Source organism: Salmo salar, chromosome 11 (genome assembly GCF_965601325.2).
Source record: "Salmo salar chromosome 11, fSalSal1, whole genome shotgun sequence".
Classification (NCBI taxonomy): Eukaryota; Metazoa; Chordata; class Actinopteri; order Salmoniformes; family Salmonidae; genus Salmo; species Salmo salar.
Genome location: NC_138301.1, coordinates 22,222,792 through 22,243,580, shown reverse-complemented (window position 1 = coordinate 22,243,580; position 20,789 = coordinate 22,222,792). Strand labels below are relative to the sequence as shown.

The window sequence follows — 20,789 nt, the reverse complement described above, 5'->3', positions numbered from 1 at the left end:
AGTGGGGGAGGAGGGGGCTGAGAAAGAGGAACAGAGTGTGAGAGAGATAGAGGAAGAATGTGAAAATGACAAACTGTGTTCAACAGCAGCCACAGGGATTAGAAGAAGAGGTCAGCAGCGAAACAATGAGATGTCTAAAAATGCAATCTGAATCTATTCCTTTTGAGCTGACAGGAACCCCTTGGCTGTTGAGGCATTTTAAGCCTCACTGTCATCTTCTCTATTACCCTGTCCTTCAGTTGTTTCCCTCCTGACTGCTGCCTAATTAACACACACAGGAAAAGTATTAATCAGAAAATTAGGGAATGGCTGGTCTTCAGATGATACACTGATACAGCTTCTCAAACACTCCCTTTCTCCAAATGGCCTACTGTGATACAAAGATTTGATCATCACTTAATCTTATACCTCATCTACCTATAACATGTACTGACAGTACATTGTACTGCATAAAGAAGGCTCAGGGCTGTAGCTCTGAAGTTTCCTTTGTGCTTTTGGATGGTTTTATAAAAACAAATTTAGAGCACAACAAAGAGAAAGAAGAATCCTCTCCCAGGATCTTTATTTACCCTGATTTCAGCAGCTTGTGTTTATTACAGAGCACCCTTGGGGGTTCTCACTCGCTTTGGTAAACCTTAAACCCTCTTCCTGAAGTGGAGGCTCTTGCTGAAGTAGACACCAGGATTGTCCTGACAGTTTCTGCTAATGAAGACTTTTCTTGGTTTTCACAAATGGCTGTGTTCCAGACTCTTGTGAATATCCTGAAAATAAATAAACTCTCCTCTGTTTCTGTTCACTAAAGTAAGGCAAAACAAGGTAAGAATTCAGTGAAGTCAATATTTTTTTTATTAAAGGAATACAACCTGCACCCCAAAAAAAATGACTTCAAATATTCAACAGCACATAAATATAAAAAAATAGTTTTTTCAAAGGCAAACAAAACCTATACAAAAGTATATATAAAACACATTGTGGACACATTGGCTTGCACAGCACGTTCCCAAAACACATTTCGGTCCAACCATTTTCTTCAATAAAGTATCTGACCACATAGGCTACCTGTTCTAGTGGATGCATCATTCCAAAGAAAACGTAAAAATGCAGACAAGACTGACATGAGACGCATTTCAAGGCCAGCTGTGCTGTGGACATTATCAGATCCTACATAATCAGGTATTCATTTGCATTTTAACACCAGGTGTAAATGGGGTTTAAGTATAGATGCCGTAGAGGCAAGACTACATTTTCTTCAAACCCCTGCAGAGTGAAACAGTGCATGCACTGCTAGCCTTCACAGCAGTCACCAGGTAAAAAAAACAGTCACACAATCTACTGTATTTAGTCACTTCTGGTTAGACAGTGTCAGGAAAATGACACAAAAAAGGCTTTTTAACTCCTAACAAAATGCATGATAATATTTTTATTTTAATAGTGAAACTAATATGAAGTATTTTTTACTTCAAATAACTTGAATTAGCAGTACATGAGTTATTGTGCTGTCCTAAAAATACATTAGATCAGAGACCCAGGGAAATGTGACCAAATGTTGTCCTAATTCAAAACAGATTAACTGTTGATATTTACAATCATAAAAAAAAATAAGTCAGTTAGGTCTTCAATGTCTGATCATCACAGCACCAATCATATGATATCAAATAGATTTACTTCACCGAATTGCTTGCCTCTAATTTTCATGAAAACAAGGACCAACTGTGCCCTTATTAAATATTGAAAGTTGCAAGGTCCAAAAACAACCCCATCCCACTTCTGTGATACAGATCTGAAGGGACCAGATGGGATTAAGTTAAGGGGGAGCTTCCACCATATTGCTTCCACCCATCCAATTCCTTCACATTTGTCAACACTGATGGGGTAGGGGCTAGAGAAATTAGCTAGTCAGTGCTTGTTTTTGGGCCAGGCTATGGTACAATCCACCTGAGACACTCAGAGCCCCTCTGTTGACCCCAGCTAAGCCTGCATGAGCAGGTGCAGCAGTTGACGGGCGATGGCTGAGTTCATGGTCCACAGGAACTCTGTCAGCTCTCCTTTGAGCAGCTCCTCCATGGGAACAAACTGCAGTACCTGTCTCTGGCCTCCAGGAGGCAGACTGTCAGTGTCCTCCTCCCTCCTGGCCAGGCAGCCCATACGCTCCTGCAGGTCACCAAGGTAGGGAAGGAGTCGAGCAGCAGCCTCTGGACAGAACCCCACACATACCAGCACCGCCCCCGCAGCACCTGGAGGAGAAGGACACCTGAAGGTGACAGAGCGGAAGGACAGGTGGAGGCAAAGGACGGTTGCCGCGGTTACACGGGTAAAGGCGGAGAGGATGGGCAGGAGGAGGGCGTCGCCGGGTCCCATGCGGCGCAGGGAGATCAGGACGCAGTCCAGCAGGTCTCTCTGATACTGCGGCTCCCCGTCATGCAGAGTGGTGTGGGCCATAGGTGGTAACGAGGGCTCCGAACAGAACTCCAGCACCAACCCCCCAGCCTGCTCCTCACAATCCCCCCAACACGATGCTCTGCCAAAGACTAGGCAGTTTCTGTTTCCCTTGCCATTGCAGGGAGTGATGTCACATTGGGCTGCCACCTCTGAGAGGATGGAGGTGGTACCAACCATTGGGCAAGAGCTACAGGGAGGGACCAGAGTCCAGGCAGCTGACCTGCCCATGCCTGAGCCTAGGGTAGCCTGCTCCAAGGCTTCATTGAGGTGGTTCAACAGACCCCCATCACAGAATGGTGAATTCCTGACTACAGTGAGGACCGCCCCCACCATCACAAACCAGGTGTCCATATGGCATTCTGCCAGTGGCCCTGCCAGCACACAGCCTGTCCCTGTGCCCTCGGGGCCGTGCCCTTCCACACAGGCAGCGTAGCGGCCCTTACCAACACGCTCCTTCCAGCCCAGGGCCTGCAGCTCAATCCGCTGGTTAAAGGAGCCCATCTGATTCTTCTGGCTCAGGGGCCTCCGACTCGTTACGCTGCAACACGATAGGGCCACTGTGTTACGAGACAACCAGCGGGCCCGCGGCAGAAAACTCACCTACACACAGGAATAGGAAGAACAGCTCAAGCATGTGGCTTGAAAATTTTTATGCAGAACTTTGTATTAAACAAGTCACTGATACTAAATGACAGATCCACCAAAAATAAATTCAGGAGGTGGCCATCGGTCACTGAATATCTCATATTATACTCATTAAGAATTATTCTTAAATTGTAGATAATTATTATCCTAGCACTTTATAATGTCTAACTAATGGTCAAAGGGCATCAGCAAACTTTTATCGAGCTATAGGCTTCGCCATCTACTTTAACTTTGCACATTTGCCACTCTTACCTGGAAGCGCTGCAGGTACTCCTGAGCAGTGCAGTCCCTGATGTTTTCCAGTCGTTGCCTCTGCTTCTCATTCAGGCCCTCAAACAATCTCAGGTTTTCCCTAATCGTCCCTGTCTGTAGGGCATGGAAGTAGGAGCACGCCTGCTCATGTTGCGCCATGAACGACTGTGGGAGGAGCTTGCTGGGGAATAGGGCTTCACGTGTAGCCAGGTCCGGCCCGAAGTGACGGATCAGCTTGGACAGCAGGGGCCTCACAGCCTCCCTACCATCGTAGTGAAGACAGACGACGTACACCTCAGAGTTCCCTGCTTTGCTGGTTGCCGGTTTGAAGACGCTGACGGAGCGGAAGCAGCAGTTTAACAGGTAGAGCAGGCAGACGGAGGAGTGCTCGTACAGAGTGAACATCTTCAGTACAAACGAGCCGCCTGGGCCCAGAAGGAAGAGTGCGGCCGCAGCCTCGCAGTAGTGCAGCGATGACACCAGGGCCTCCTGCTCATCGGGGTTCCCCTGGCAGTCAAAGCTCCCGTCCGCCGTCACCACGTCAATACGACGCATGTTACCCACAAAGGTCTGCAGCTCCAACAGGTGCTTCTGGCTCATGATGTCTCCTGTGTTGTCCGAGCCAAAGAACCACCAGGGCAGAGTGTTGGCGATGAGGCGGTCGTCCGTGATGGTGGTGCCCCCTCCGTTGGCCTCGTGATAGGGGTTGAGTGTGTTGGCTGCCCAACTCCAGTCACAGTAGTGCGTGTGCTTGCTGGTTTTGAGATAGTGGTTCAGAGCGGCGATGAAGGCCCCTGGAGCCTCACACAGGTGAACAGTGTTCAGCTCCCCGCTCTGCAACGCCTCCTCTGGCAGAAGGTTGAAGGTGCCCAGGATCTCATAGAACTTGCACCAGGCCTGAGTGCAGATTTCGGCATTGGCGGCAGCTCGCACAGTAGCAATGACCTTCCCGGCACGGTTGGTGGAATTGGTATGCTGGTGCCAGACTTCCAGATCCTTATCGCTAAGTTGGTTCTTCACCTCATTTAGTGACGTCTTCAGGGTCTGCAGGAGGACGTGGTCCTGGGCCGGGTGTCTCAGTGCGTCACTGGGGTCAGGGATACACCACTCCCCATTGGCCGGTTTGACGTATGTCCTGACTTTATTGAAGAGTTCTCTGACCTCTGCAACTACTTCCGGGTCAAAGGCTTCCACGTCAGTGGGCTGCTGCCTGCCAGCTTTCCTCCTCGCTCCCCGGCCCCAACTCATCCTCTCCATCAGACGCCCTGCAGCAGCAAAAAAAACACAACCGATGTGATTTGATGACATCCACAACGCTATACAATGCATGCATGCCCTGCATAATGTAGATTATATCAAGAAACTATTTTATTTACACTCATATTTGTTGACTTTTTAGTTTATATGCATTATTGCCTGGTCCCAGCTCTGCGTAGCTACTGCTGTCACTCTATATATGCATGGGCAGTGGTTGATTACTGATTTATATGTACACTAGACTAATGGCTGGTACCATAACGATTTCTACCACGGTATGGGCTCGGAGTCTGAACACACTAATAAAATAGGCCTAACTGAATAAACCTTTCTAAACACATAACCAAGCCTGCAATCATTCTTAATGTCCAGCTACATTGTTGCTAACATGATTTAACTATGATGGAATAGTAGGCTTTGCCTTATGTTAAATTGACATTTGGCAGTGTACATTAATCATTTTTTGCATCGCAAGCAACAGGGTGTGTTTGTAAATTCAATCTGGAGTGACAGAGTGTGCCCTGGGCGTTTGTAAATTCAGAGCGTTTCACTCTTGTAGCGTTCAGAGCGCAAGCGCACACTGGACGCTCCGGCCAAAGAAGAGTAGGGTTGATCCGAGCGTTCTGACCTCACAACCGCAGTCAATCACCCAAACGAACTGGCTAACGTTGGCTAGCTACTTCCAGACACAAATGAGAGAACACCTCACTCTGACCATTACTCACCCTAGCAGAGCAGGTTAGGCTGTTTTCATGTTATTCAGAGCTTTGGTGACTAAATGGGGTGCTGGAAACAAGTTAATCACGTTTTTTTGCCGTTTACTGATTCCGGCCATATTCAACGGGTGTTGAGCGTTCGTAACTTCATAACGGTATTCTGCGCTCTTGCATACTCAGACGAGAGTGCTCTGAAATCGGAGTAGATAGAGCTAATGTAGGAACGCACCCACAGCAAGCAGGCAGGACAACCTCCTACTAAATAAAGCTAGCTAAACGTTAGGCATTTCATACAACGTGCCTAAAGGCGAAACAAGTAAGCGAAATCATTTATTTCCGTCTATAATACATATTTATGGGATACATAACTTAACTAGATGTTTAAATGGCCACACATCACACGGGCCAGGACATGATTCTGTGAGTTGCTAACAGCATTTGTCCCCCTCTCCTTGCAAGTGCAGCGGCTTCGTCTGTGTTAAGCAAGAAACTACGGGGTCGACTTTTAGGCCTAAACTCATTTCGTTAGCCAACAAAGCTAGTTTCTCTAGTGTTAAGGAACATATCCTAATGAATAACATGAACTAGCTACTATACCTTGCTTGTTTACTGTACAAACACTTCCATAATAGGCACACGTTCACAACGCTTACGGTCGTTAAGTTACAAAAGTTAAGTTTCCCGCCGGTCATAATGCTAACTTAAAAAGGTTCCTACCTAGCTAATGCTAGGTCAGCTAACACCCTCTTTGGCTCAGCACAGCTAGCTTCTCAGCAGACGTGCGCCCCCAGAAAAAATAGACTTCTTCGGTGAGATTTAATGGCGGTTGGCATCCAATATGTTGCATTACCGCCCCCAACTGAACTATAGATCCATTACACTTAAAATACTAAATGGGAATAAAAACTAAACAAATATTACCCTATCAACTAACCCTATACTGATTAAAACCCATCACCTTATTCCACGACTTTAACCCTCTCTGATCCTACCCTAGGTCAACAGCCTGAGAAGATGGGACATCACTGCTCAACACACCCTGTAACTCTTCTGAAGTTAAATCTTGTATAACTAAATACTTCTCTGCAGTTGCCACTACAGCATATATTTTCTGTGATTTACTTCCCATTTCTGCAATACAGTTGATATCCATTACTATGAACGTTAAGAAGCCAACCTTACTGAAGCATAACTCACTGATTGGCCTATCCCTCTGTACTGGCACAAATCTAACACTCACTGGGATCCTCACCCTTGACCCATCCTCCTCAGCATATGACACCCTCTGCACTACTCTGCCAGGGTCCACCTCAACCTGCCTCTAGAGCCACATAGATTTCAGATCCCCAGAAACATGAGCACCCCTACAATTGACAAACAACTTTATCCACCTTAACTTCACAATCCTCTGGCACATGCCCTCCAGCACACTTCCCACATCTTGGAATCTCCCTCTTACACACTGCTGCAACATGAACATAAACGTTGCACCTGAAACAGAGCAGTGGATTCTGCACAAAAGCCCTAACCAGATAACTGATATATCCTAACATGACTTTGTCTGATAGAGACTGACAATGACTCTTTTGTTTCACCATGCTCCCCACTGGGTCTGCATCGCACCAAACGGCAGGCATCACAAACACCAGGAATGTTCAACTTCAATTACTACACCTCCACACTTAACGCTACCACAGAGAACTAAGAGCAAACAAGAAACAGATCTTAACCCACGTTGCATGACACAAAGCGCCTTCTCCCTCTGGTCATAAGTAACACAAACAAATATCACAAGTCCACTACAGGTTACCTTTAATTGAGTTAAGATTCTTCTTCTTTGGGATTGGGTTGGTGGCTCGCATCTGACTTAAGGTGAGTACACCGCCACCTACCTAAAGTTTATAACTGTGGGGATGAATGCCACAAAATCCACCTTTATAACACACGGTATATTTTGAATGGCAGCAAACATTTACGACAACCTGGAATTCTCTTCAGGTATTTAATGTTAACATCCATCGTCACCCCTGAGATGACTCCTTTCACAGGCACTCTGCTCTGAAGTTCAAAGCATGATACTTCTGTTGTATGGATTCTTTTGAGGGATACTGCAACCTTCCTCTGTTCTACAGAAACCCACTTAATCAGAATAATAGCACTTCTGGTCACTTTGATAGATTCCACTTTTCCCAGAGTATGCTTCACCATCTTCAACACCTCAAACAGGTCTCCCATGTATTTTTTTAAATTTTACCTTTATTTAACTAGGCAAGTCAGTTAAGAACAAATTATTATTTTCAATGACAGCCTAGGAACAGTGGGTTAACTGCCTTGTTCAGGGGCAGAACGACAGATTTGTACCTTGTCAGCTCAGGGATTCGAACTTGCAACCTTTCGGTTACTAATCCAACACTCTAACCACTAGGTTACGCTGCGTCCCCAGGATGCATGCATCCTTCACATACACAAATATCTATCCTCCATTCCAACTTTAGATCATTTCCTTTTTGTTTCATTCTATGACACTACTGTTGTCCATTCATCTTCACCAACTTTGCTCAACGCACTGCTCGATTCAACCCCGGCATCCACTTCCACTGTCTTCCTCCTAAACGACCACTTCCCATTTTAGGGCTCTTCTTTCCCAGTCCTAGTCATCCCCCCATTATTAAGCTATATCTAAGTTTACATTTTATCACTCTTGCTTTTCCACCAGATCCATCTGTATTTTGTGCATTTTATAACCAACCAACCTCATCCAGACAAACACCCACACAAAACCTATAGTTTTAATCCATGTTTGCAACATAACATTTTGAAAAGATTGGATGACGACGACCTTAGGCTGCCTGGTTGACAATGGGCAGTGCTTGACTTGGTCTGAAATAGGTGTCGGTACTATTTTTGGGTCCCAGTACTGTTTGTATTTAGGTGCTGGAACTTTAAGCCAATATTTAAGGTGTTGGAACTCAAGCTGTAGAACATTTGAGGTGCCAGTACAGTTCTTGTGAGCTGGGGCCCGAGTCAAGAACTGGCAATGGGGCCATTAGGGAAATCCCACACTAAATAGAACTGATCCAGAACAAATTAAGTGAAGTCTGACCTAAGTCCTTCTCTGGCTGCACCGAACCATTGGGGAACCAGCAATCCACAACTTCACCCCCATCCCACAATGTCTCAGCCTGTAGAGTGGAGCTGCGGGTGATGTAATGGCCTTAATTTGCATTCTACCCATACTGCCCTGAGGCGCGTACATCTGTGCTCTGTCTCAGTATGTTCCCAAATTACTACTGCTGTAACTGTTAGACATCTTAGAAATTACTACCTTTAGAGACACATGCCAGTAATGCCAGAATGGGGTCAAAAGAGTTGGAATTATTGTACATTTAAAAAATGTTATTCACTAACTAAAATTATATTGTTTGTGACATGCTTTAGCTTGAGGTAGTCTCAGCCTTTTCTCCACACTTGAGGATACCATTCTCCTATTCAGACGATTTTAGAAAAGTATTTGTGCAAAATTATTTTATTGCCAAAGTAGACCTGCTTACAAGTTACAGTTGAAGTCGGAAGTTTACATACACTTAGGTTGGAGTCATTAAAACTCGTTTTTCAACCACTCCACAAATTTGTTAACAAACTATAATTTTGGCAAGTCGGTTAGGATATCTACTTTGTGCATGACACAAGTAATTTTTCCAGCAATTGCTTACAGACAGATTATTTCACTTATAATTCACTGTATCACAATTCCAGTGGGTCAGAAGTTTACATACACCAAGTAGACTGTGCCTTTTAAACAGCTTGGAAAATTGTAGACCTCCACAAGTCTGGTTCATCCTTGGGAGCAATTTCCAAACGCCTGAAGGTAACCACGTTCATCTGTACAAACAATAGTACGCAAGTATAAATACCATGGGGCCACGCAGCCGTCTGTCACGGTTGTTGTCGGTGAATGAGGACCAAAACGCAGCAGGTACGTGAATGCTCATCTTGATTTTTAATTATCTTTCAAAACGAACATACAAAATAACAAAAACACGAACGATCAACAAAAACAGTCTGGTAAGGCACAAGGCGAAACACAGAACAATCACCCACAAATCACACATACAAACACACCCTAATATATGGAACTCTCAATCAAAGGCAGATAGACAACACCTGCCTTCAACTGAGAGTCCCAACCCCAATCAACCAAACATAGAAACACACAACCTAGACTAACCATAGAATTACTAAACATAAACCAAAACCCGGAATTACTAAATCAAACACCCTTTACACAAAACACACCACCCCGAACCACAGAAAACAAATACCCCCTGCCACGCCCTGACCAAACTACAAAACAATTAACCTTATATACTGGCCAGGACGTGACAGTACCCCCCCCCTTAAAGGTGCTACCCCAGAAGCACCTTAACAAAAAATAACCCCAAGCAACACCAACAAAAAGTCCCCTTTTCTAAAGGGAGGGAAGGGAGGGTGGCTGCCGTCAACGACGGCACTGTGCTACACCCCCCCTCCCCAACCCACCTATTTCTGGAGGTGGCTCTGGCTCCGGCCGTTCCAGGCTGTCCGGCCACTCTGGCTTCGCCGGGGGGCAGTCGGGGCAGTCTGGCAATTCGGGACAGTCTGGGCAGTCTGGCAATTCGGGACAGTCTGGGCAGTCTGGCCACTCCGGCAGTTCAGCGCAGTCTGGCCACTCCGGCAGTTCAGCGCAGTCTGGCCACTCCGGCAGTTCAGCGCAGTCTGGCCACTCCGGCAGTTCAGCGCAGTCTGGCCACTCCGGCAGTTCAGCGCAGTCTGGCCACTCCGGCAGTTCAGCGCAGTCTGACCTCTCTGGCGACTGTTGACTGGCGGGCAGCTCTGACGACTGTTGACTGGCGGGCAGCTCTGACGATGACTGTAGACTGGCGGGCAGCTCTGACGATGACTGTAGACTGGCGGGCAGCTCTGACGATGACTGTTGACTGGCGGGCAGCTCTGACGATGACTGTTGACTGGCGGGCAGCTCTGACGATGACTGTTGACTGGCGGGCAGCTCTGACGATGACTGTTGACTGGCGGGCAGCTCTGACGATGACTGTTGACTGGCGGGCAGCTCTGACGATGACTGTTGACTGGCGGGCAGCTCTGACGATGACTGTTGACTGGCGGGCAGCTCTGACGATGACTGTTGACTGGCGGGCAGCTCTGACGATGACTGTTGACTGGCGGGCAGCTCTGACGATGACTGTTGACTGGCGGGCAGCTCTGACGATGACTGTTGACTGGCGGGCAGCTCTGACGATGACTGTTGACTGGCGGGCAGCTCTGACGATGACTGTTGACTGGCGGGCAGCTCTGACGATGACTGTTGACTGGCGGGCAGCTCTGACGATGACTGTTGACTGGCGGGCAGCTCTGACGATGACTGTTGACTGGCGGGCAGCTCTGACGATGACTGTTGACTGGCGGGCAGCTCTGACGATGACTGTTGACTGGCGGGCAGCTCTGATGAAGACTGTTGACTGGCGAGGCTGGGTTGACGCACTTGTAGCCTGGTGCGTGGTGCTGGTACTGGGATTACCAGATTATGTACACGCACCTCCAGGCTAGTGCGGGGAGCGGGAACAGGACGAGTCGGACTGGGTTGACGCACTTCCGGGTCCGCACGAGAGACAGGAGCTGGAAACCCAGGGCTATGGAGGCGCACAGCCGGTCTAGATCTTACCTCCTGCACAACCCGCCTTGGCTGGATGGAACTAGTAGCCCTGCACGAGCGGGGTGCTCGTACAGGGCAGACTGGGCTGTGCAGGGGCCTGATGGTAGCCGTGCGTAGAGCGGGAGTTGGGTAGCCTGGTCCTCGGAGGCGTACCGGCGACCAGATGCGCTGCGCAGGCATCCTCCTACCAGGCTGGATGCCCGCTCTAGCACGGCACCTGCGAGGGGCTGGAATAACGCGCACCGGACTGTGCGTGCGTATGGGTGAGATAGTGCGCTCCTCAGCGAAACATAGCGCTCTCCACCCCATACGCTCCTCCATATAACCACGAGTAGCTGGCTTCCGGCTCTTCTTACGCCTAGCCAAACTACCCGTGTGCCCCCCCCCCAAAATTTTCTTGGGGGGTGCCTCTCGTGCTTCTCCTTCAGCGCGTACTTGGCCTCGTACCACCGCCTCTCTGCCTTGGCTGCCTCAATTTCCCCCTGCGGGCGTCGATAATCCCCAGCCTGATGCCAGGGTCCGGCCCCGTCCAGAACTTCCTCCCAAGTCCACTTCTCCCGCCAGTCCAACTCGAACTCCGTCTGCTCCTTCCTCTGCTGCTTGGTCCTTTGGTGGTGGGTGATTCTGTCACGGTTGTTGTCGGTGAATGAGGACCAAAACGCAGCAGGTACGTGAATGCTCATCTTGATTTTTAATTATCTTTCAAAACGAACATACAAAATAACAAAAACACGAACGATCAACAAAAACAGTCTGGTAAGGCACAAGGCGAAACACAGAACAATCACCCACAAATCACACATACAAACACACCCTAATATATGGAACTCTCAATCAAAGGCAGATAGACAACACCTGCCTTCAACTGAGAGTCCCAACCCCAATCAACCAAACATAGAAACACACAACCTAGACTAACCATAGAATTACTAAACATAAACCAAAACCCGGAATTACTAAATCAAACACCCTTTACACAAAACACACCACCCCGAACCACAGAAAACAAATACCCCCTGCCACGCCCTGACCAAACTACAAAACAATTAACCTTATATACTGGCCAGGACGTGACACCGTCATACCGCTCAGGAAGGAGATGCGTTCTGTCTCCTAGAAATGAACGTACGTTGGTGCGAAAAGTGCAAATCAATCTCAGAACAACAGCAAAGGACCTTATGAAGATGCTGGAGGACACAGGTACAAAAGTATCTATATCCACAGTTAAACGAGTCCTATATCGACATAACCTGAAAGACCGCTCAGCAAGGAAGAAGCCACTGCTCCAAAACCGCCATAAAAAAGCCAGACTACGGTTTGCAACTGCACATGGGGACAAAGATCGTACTTTTTGGAGAAATGTCCTCTGGTCTGATGAAACAAAAATAGAACTGTTTGGCCGTCATGACCATCGTTATGTTTGGAGGAAAAAAGGGGAGGCTTGCAACCCGAAGAACACCATCCCAACCGTGAAGCAAGGTTGTGGCAGCATCATGTTGTGGGGTGCTTTGCTGCAGGAGGGACTGGTGCACTTAACAAAATAGATAGCATCATGAGGAAGAAAATTATCTGGATTTATTGAAGCAACATCTCAAGACATCAGTCAGGAAGTTAAAGCTTGGTCGCAAATGGGTCTTCCAAATGGACAATGACCCCAAGCACACTTCCAAAGTTGTGGCAAAATGGCTTAAGGACAACAAAGTCAAGGTATTGGAGTGGTCATCACAAAGCCCTGACCTCAATCCCATAGAAAATGTGTGGGCAGAACTGAAAAAGCGTATACAATCAAGGAGGCCGACAAACCTGACTCGGTTACGCCAGCTCTGTCAGGAGGAATGGGCCAAAATTCACCCAATTTATTGTGGGAAGCTTGTGGAAGGCTACCTGAAACGTTTGACCCAAGTTAAACAATTTAAAGGCAATGCTACCAAATACTAATTGAGTGTATGTAAACTCCTGACCCACTGGGAATGTGATGAAAGAAATTAAAGCTGAAAGAAATTATTCTCTACTATTATTCTGACATTTCTCATTCTTAAAATAAAGTGGTGATCCTAACTGACCTAAGACAGGGAATTTTTACTAGGATTAATTGTCAGGAATTGTGGAAACACTGAGTTTAAATGTATTTGACTAAGGTGTATGTAAACCTATGACTTAAACTGTATTTGTCTGCCACTTTCTATTTTTCTTGCTTTATTGTGTTTCCCTCTCTAGAGAGATGTTTCACTCTTCCTCTATGACAATGTGTTTGTTTGCAGTTGTCTATGTCAGTGATATCTATGTATCTTCATGATGTCACTATCATTGTGTGTGTATGTGTGTGTTAGAGGGGGCAGTGTGTTGGAACTGTAACACACGAGAACAGAGACACTGCTGCTGAATGCTGGGAACAGGGCGGAAGGATTTTTAAGCCTTGAGACAATTGGGACATGGGTTGTGTATGTGTGCCATTCAGAGGGTAAAAATATGTAAGTGCCTTTGAACAGGGTATGGTAGTAGATGCCAGGCTTTTGTGTCAAGAATTGCAACGCTGCTGGGTTTTTCACGCTCAACAATTTCCCGTGTGTATCAAGAATGGTCCACCACCCAAAGGACATCCCGACATGCTTTTACACCTTGTAGAGTCCATCCCCCGATGAATTGTGGCTGTCCTGAGGGGGTTGGAACTCAATATTAGGAAGGTGTTCCTAATGTTTGGTATACTCACTGTATTTCATGCACATACTGTATATTATGTAATTTGTGTTTACCTCCTCTTATCCCAGCTTCCAGTTATTCCATAACTCTTAGAGAAACACTGATGAGCTTCCCGCAGGGACAGCAATTCCTCTCATTACCAATGATGGACAGAGCAGCAGTGAGACGATAATTGCAATATCTGCCACAGATTACAGCGTTAGCATTTTTTTCTCTAAATTAACCTATTAACATACAGCCTTCAAAAAGAAAAACACCTAGAAATAGGAGCAGAGAGTTGCTCCTTGATGGTGCCTTCAATTACATAATCAATCTCTTAATCTGCGGTACAGTCATGTTTTGAAAATGTACTTTATTCAAGCTCTGATGTGTGTTTAAGATACCTCAGGCAGTATAGAGCAATGCAGTGTAGGTTATGATAGCCTGCTTGTGCTTGGATCACAGGGCAATCTGTCAGCTACTAGGGACAGAATTATTGTATATTTGAAACACCCGTACAATCTTCAAATCACACAAACTTCAATACACACACACACCCACACTCACATGCGCACTCACATAGACACACACGTTTCAAGTATTCTCACACAGTCTGACAGCAAGATAACAAAGCAAATTATGTGTGACTAAGAGGATTAAAAGTGTTTCTGATTGATCATCTGAGCAGTGTTTCCCTCTCAGTCACTCCCTGCCAATAAAGATCTGGGGGAGAAAACGCACAAACCCCAATCTCCTCTTCTTCCATTTGAGCAATAGTAATCATTAATATATTCTACCGTCAGCTTGCGAGCTATCAGAGCTCTCTCTCTCTCTCTCTGTGTGTGTGTGTGTGTGTGTGTGTGTGTGTGTGTGTGTGTGTGTGTGTGTGTGTGTGTGTGTGTGTGTACGTGTGCGTGATCTTGTGCTGCCGCTGTCACATTGATTAAATGTTTGACGGTCAGTTCCATTGTCTTCCTGTTTAATTTACATAATAGTTTCCAGTAATTATTCAATTGTCTTCAAATAGTGCCACTTTATTGAATTTAAGGAATTTAATTTGCCAAGGGCAAATTAGGAGGCAGATATAATGATGTTACACTGTTGTGAATGTGTATAAGGGCTGCATGCGTGTGCGTGTGTTGTCAGCAGCCTGATCTGTGGTTTCGGCCTATGTCTCTCTATGCATAGATACAGTACATCCCTTATTTCCCCACTCTGTCACATAACTCATTCACACACCGACTAACACCTACTCACACACACACGCTTCACACTCTGCTAGGGTTCAGTCCGTTATATCTGGAGTATTTCTCCTGTCTAATCCGGTGTCCTGAGTGAATTTAAGTATGCTCTCTCTAATTCTCTCTCTTTTTTCTCTCTCTCTCTCTCTCTCTGAGGACCTGAGCCCTAGGACCATGCCTCAGGACTACCTGGCCTGATGACTCCTTGCTGTCCCCAGTCCACCTGGTCGTGCTGCTGCTCCAGTTTCAACTGTTCTGCCTGCGGCTATGGAAGCCTGACCTGTTCACTGGACGTGCTACCTTGTCCCAGACCTGCTGTTTTCAACCCTCTAGAGACAGCAGGAGCGGTAGAGATACTCTGAATGATCGGCTATGAAAAGCCAACTGACATTTACTCCTGAGGTGCTGACCTGTTGCACCCTCTACAACCACTGTGATTATTATTATTTGACCCTGCTGGTCATCTATGAACATTTGAATATCTTGACCATGTTCTGTTATAATCTCCACCCGGCACAGCCAGAAGAGGACTGGCCACCCCTCATAGCCTGGTTCCTCTCTAGGTTTCTTTCTACGTTCTGGCCTTTCTAGGGAGTTGCTGTTTGGGGTTTTAGGCTGGATTTCTGTACAGCACTTTGTGACATCAGCTGATGTAAGAAGGGTTTTATAAATACATTTGATTGATTAATTGATTGATTGATTGCTATAACTCCTGAGTCTGATGTTGGTTAACACTAAAACAGTCATATTCAGCATCTCCGCTGTCGAGCTCTACACCGCACCATCACTGATATACCAGTACTCACAGCTGGGATAGAGGGAGGTCAGTGGGTAGGGAGAGTGGGACAGAAGAAGAGATGCAGAGCAACAACAAAAAAAACGCTATAGAGGGAGAGAAAATGGAAGTGTTTCCATATGTTCTGTCATTTCGAGGTGCAGTCTATATTTACAATGTCTCATTGTGGAAGAACTCATTCAGTCTTCCTGCCTTCATCCCTATGAAAGACTGCCCCCTGCCACAGCTCTGCAACATAACACACTGCATGCTGACTGGACTGTAGATGCATATCTGTTGTGATTAGTTGTGATGGCCACAAAGGAAGAATAATTTATGAATGCTCATACATGTCTATGCATACATAAATACATTGATCAATTTCCCCATGCAGTGTTGATATAGCAGCACTACATCAATATCTTATTCTAGACTTCTGACTCCCATAAACGTCAACTTTAAAAACAGGATGAACCTCAAACAGAACCCGGGTACAATCATAATGATGTTGTTTTATTGATAATGACAGATGACAGTGTTGGTGATTTGGTGGTTCTGATGGTGATGGTTATCACAATTTGTGGAAGATCTCCATAATGGCAATGGTAGTGCTCTGTCCCAAAATGAAGGCTCCAACAATTACAGTAATCACACCCCACACAGTGCACACTACCCTGCAGACAGGGAGAGAGAGAAACAGAGGGACAAAAGAGGAAGAAATGGGTGGAATCAGGTACATTCATGAATGTTTACAATAGTAATGCAATAGTATGCAATTTAACTCATGTTTTGTGGGCAGTTTGTGATTCAATTCAAAACCACCAGGTGATCTCATAACTTCAAACTACTCCACTCACCTGACTCTGGGCGACACAGGCTCTGACTGCATAGTGAAAACCAGGCAAAGCCCTGCAACACACATCTCAATGTTAGTTGACACAAGTTTTACACAAACACAGGATCAGCTCAACACAGGAACGCTTGTGAGTCACAAACAACCTCAGACACATGCCTACATACACACACACACACACACACACTTTGTTTCATACCAGGAAAGATAAAGATGAAGAAGGCACTGATTCCTCCGATAACGCTGATGACCTCACTCATGTCAGGGACGAACATGGCGATGAGGAGGGTGATTGTGATCCAGATGACAGTCAGAATCACTCTGCATTGGTTCTCAAACGAATGTGTGACCCCACCGCGCCGACGGCGATGAATTCGCAACATCAGGTCCAGAATGACAGACCTATGCAATGAACATAAATGTATATACACAGACTCAGTTACATGGTAACACACAGAAACAACCGCTTGTGCTGTCCAAGTGGGGCCCTACCTTCCCAACAGAAGTATAATTGGATAGATGGTGATGATTGATATTCCAAATAGCAGTCTGGCAATGATCATGACCACATCATTTCCAGGATATGACATCAGAATATCAGCCGCCACTGTGCGCCCAAACGTCAGGAAGCCAAAGATACCTAAGAACAGAGAAAGGGATATGACTGACAGCCTGACAGCTCCCACAATAGCTCCCACAATGCACTAAACAGCTGGACATCAAGTCCTGTTTGAATACTTCCTTGCATCCTTAAATCCATCCTTCTTTCCTTGAGGTATTCACTGCTCAACGCTAAAACCATCCAACTGCTTTCACAAATCCAACCACTTTTATCAGTGATTTACTTCAAAGAAGGAGGGACCATGCCATGATTGACAGGCCAGCTCACCTGTAAGGGTGTAGATGAGCAGGCAGAAGAACATAGAGATCACAGAGATGATCACCCAATGGGAGAGCTTCTTGTTCTCCATGCTGCTGTAGATGGCTATACAGGCCTCATGGCACTGCAACACACAAACACACATTCATATACATACTAATAATACACAAACAGAGTATAGGTGTTGTAGCAGTGTAACACACACACAAGCAAAATGCATAACCCTATAGTACAGATACTGTCTCCAAACTTCAAACAGTTAAAAGATCGTTCTGTACCTGGAAGCCAAAACAGATGGTGGGGACGACGCTGAACATTGATGCCCATGAATCTTTTCTAGAAAACATAGAAGACAGGGAATAACAGATTATCACACACATCATATGCACAAGTATACTCATACCTGCCGAAGAAACACATGCACACAAACACACATGCACATACATACACACACTCACACAAACCAACTCATACACTCACTGACCCTTCACTGTGCTCTGGGGTAATGACGGCTGAATGTTCGTCCATCATGTAGTATTTGACAATGACAGCCACACAGAGATATGTAGCAGCCAGAGTGCCCAGCACACTGAGTGATACAGAGAGAGTCAAAGAGTCAAAGAAAGAGAGGGGAAATAGGGGGTCTGAATAACCATGAAGTGTCCCAATTCAAACACACACAGACATGCACAACATATTACACAGGCAAGCACCCCCGCTCCAACCGACACACCTGGTGTATTTCTGGATGCCAATCTCTTTGGGGATGGAGAGAGGGAGGATGAAGATGAGGCACATGATGAAGAGGTGGAACCGTTGGTCCGTGTACCAGTGGTACGGTATCTCGCCCTCAAAGGACCCCGTCACCGTCTCATACAGAGACACACACACTGGAACACATACAGAAAACACTCATAGATGCACATTAAAACATTTTCAGGACGTTGGTGGTTCTATCGGTATATCAGCTAACCGCATCCATTTCTAACTGTGGCTACGGAGCCATTGTGTGAACGACGTGATGCTGTGCCAATGCTGGTCTGGAGGTTATCACTCACGTTTGTCTAGCTGGTCCTGCACCACCACCAGGAAGGCCACAGAGATCATGAAGAGGTTGAAGCAGAAGCAGACCTCACACAGCTGGCCGATGGCCCCCCCACACACCTCTCGCACCACGTCCTGATAGGTATTCTTTCTGCTGATGGACGAAGCATAGCCCAGGATGATCAATCCGCTGATCAGGAACACCAGTGACACCTGGGGGTGGGGGTTGGGGTTGAAGGAGAGTGTTTTGCAGTACAGATATCATTATGTCTGAGCACGTAAACGGTTCCAGTGCTATTCTCCCTTCCTCCCTGAATTTCCTCCCTAAAACTGTTTGGATAAGTGCTAGAAGTTTGACAGGGCGCTCACACTTGGCAATTTAAATGCAAACCATGTTCCCCATCAATGATACAGTGAGATGGAAACCACTAGACTAATTGTGTGTCGTAGCCCTGATGGAGTAAATCATTCACCCATCAGACACATACAGAAAGAAGCACAAATACACACACAGGCAGGCCTTCGTGGTGGGTACTGCTGATATTACAGTATACATGCATGGGCGCCTGCCTGGCTCCTGACCCATGAACCCTTCATTAGAGTTAGCCTGTGAAAAGATGCATCTCATTCACACCAAGGAGAGGAAATTCAACAAAGCAGGCCTAGGCCATGGGTGTATGTGGCCTCACACAGGCCATCACACATCCACAGGGGCAGACTGGGACCAGAAATCAGTCCTGGCATTTCTAACACACCGGCCTATTTTTTTCTCGAGGCACCCATTATTAGCCAGTTAATGATCATTTTGTGCAACAAAAAAAACAAGCAAAACAGGCCCACTGGGCTAGAAATGGACCAGACCATCTGGCATTTGCACAATATGCCAGATGTCCACCACCGTGACACACACACAAACTAATATGAGAACATTTAAGTATTAACAGGATGAAGTAAACTAATTTTGACTTTAATGAAGGGTGCAACAAGGTGCAAGGGTGCTATGACTTCCACAGATTTCCCATAGTGCATGTTTGATTGAATTGACACCAAGTTACAGCATATTTCTTGATTGTGTGGACAAAAAAAAATGTTTTTCTGTTTTATTACTTTACTCTTTCTTTTAGAACAATATTTTGGTTCTTGATTTTTGATTGCGCTTACCATTTCAACGCTGATGGCTTTATTGACTCCTCCCGCCTTCTCGAAAGCCCACGGGAAGTTAAGCAGTCCCGCGCCTAGGGCAGATTTGAGCATGATGAAGATGGCACCGAACGAACCAAGCCGTGGGGGATCCGCGTGCGACGCAGATCTCGCCAACAGGCTGATACTCTCACGAGCAAGTTCTTCCATGTCTGGCCACACAGGTCACCGTCCTTGTCCGTCTTTGCAGTAGTTTCCTGGAGTCGGGATGCCAGATGTTACCGTTGCGCTTGAAAGCGCTTCTGCCTTCAAGTGCGCCCTGAGCCTCAAATAGCTATCGAGTGTGAGGAGACTAATTTAAGTGCAGCTGAAGTTTCCAGTCCCATAGAGTCCTTAGCGTTATGACTTCAGAAAGAAAAAGTAGGCTTTCATACATTTGTGCTATTAAATACTGTATATATAGGCCTGCCCTAGGTGGCCGCTCTTTCTGTCCATGAGGCATCCACGCGCATCGCCATGATTACACAAGAGAATCCGAGGTGGACTCAAATAAAACAGCCAACACATTTCACTCTGAGGTGACAAATATGACACCAGGCTGCGACCGTTACTGTGTGTGTGTGTGTGACTGGGTCACCTGTAATCCCACTGGGTACATACTTACATTTAATGTATTTTCCACGTTTGTTAAACGTAATTTCATTGAAATGACGTGTAACCAACGTTGATTCAACCAGTGTTTGTCCAATGGGATAATGTGCCCAGTTTCACCCCATACAGAACCAATCAATCGATATAATAGAGAACAATCATCAGAAATCACGCGATATGAATCAGACAGTGAGGCGCCGTCTGACGCACTAGTTGGTCAGAAGGTTCAAATCATCGTTTCATATCGTAATTTCCGAGTAGGGAGTAATGATCATTTTAATTGTGCTGTAACTGAAACTAGAATATCTTATGATGTCCTTTCCCTTCGTCAAATGTACGTACTGGGTTTTAAAAGTGTGTTTACCCCGGGATAGCCAGCTAATATGACCCATAGTAAGGAAGAACATGTATTGAGTGCAATTCGATCTACAGTACATCTACACCACGATATGATACGTTGATTTGAACCTTCTGACCAACTAGTGGCACTAGCGGTTCTAGGGGGGG

The 20,789-nt window shown here is 46.1% G+C and overlaps 2 protein-coding genes across 5 annotated transcripts; both read right to left on the bottom strand.

The window, feature by feature from the left end:
* Nucleotides 1–823: 823 nt before the first annotated feature.
* cmtr2 (cap methyltransferase 2) lies at nt 824–7,103 on the bottom strand. Of its 4 annotated transcripts, none has more exons than XM_014126991.2 (3): nt 7,044–7,103; nt 3,337–4,601; nt 824–3,039 (listed from the first exon to the last, which is right to left on the bottom strand). In XM_014126991.2, exons 1-3 carry the CDS (start codon nt 7,048–7,050, stop codon nt 1,969–1,971), a joined length of 2,343 nt encoding a protein of 780 aa, XP_013982466.2. In that variant the 5' UTR covers nt 7,051–7,103; the 3' UTR covers nt 824–1,968. The 4 variants fall into 4 exon arrangements, with proteins under 4 accessions (XP_013982466.2, XP_013982469.2, XP_013982468.2 ...); XM_014126994.3 differs by lacking the exon at nt 7,044–7,103 and adding an exon at nt 6,027–6,277; XM_014126993.3 differs by lacking the exon at nt 7,044–7,103 and adding an exon at nt 5,907–6,209.
* A 9,103-nt stretch (nt 7,104–16,206) lies between these two features.
* Nucleotides 16,207–20,164, bottom strand: slc38a8b (solute carrier family 38 member 8b). Its single transcript, XM_014126989.3, has 10 exons — nt 19,653–20,164; nt 18,506–18,704; nt 18,181–18,337; nt 17,932–18,036; nt 17,726–17,783; nt 17,457–17,571; nt 17,060–17,207; nt 16,767–16,969; nt 16,572–16,623; nt 16,207–16,388 (listed from the first exon to the last, which is right to left on the bottom strand). Exons 1-10 carry the CDS (start codon nt 19,839–19,841, stop codon nt 16,286–16,288), a joined length of 1,329 nt encoding a protein of 442 aa, XP_013982464.2. The 5' UTR covers nt 19,842–20,164; the 3' UTR covers nt 16,207–16,285.
* Nucleotides 20,165–20,789: the final 625 nt, after the last annotated feature.

Bases quoted from the DNA above. Each gene is read 5' to 3' on its own strand.
- cmtr2 (XM_014126991.2), bottom strand. The intron at 3,040-3,336 runs GTAAGAGTGGCA...TCCTGTGTGTAG, and splicing joins AGTACCTGCAGCGCTTCCAG to GTGAGTTTTCTGCCGCGGGC.
- slc38a8b (XM_014126989.3), bottom strand. From the start codon at position 19,841: ATGGAAGAACTTGCTCGTGAGAGTATCAGCCTGTTGGCGAGATCTGCG. The intron at 16,970-17,059 runs GTAGGGCCCCAC...TTCATTGCATAG, and splicing joins ATTATACTTCTGTTGGGAAG to GTCTGTCATTCTGGACCTGA. The intron at 16,389-16,571 runs GTGAGTGGAGTA...CCCTGTCTGCAG, and splicing joins CCTGTGTCGCCCAGAGTCAG to GGTAGTGTGCACTGTGTGGG.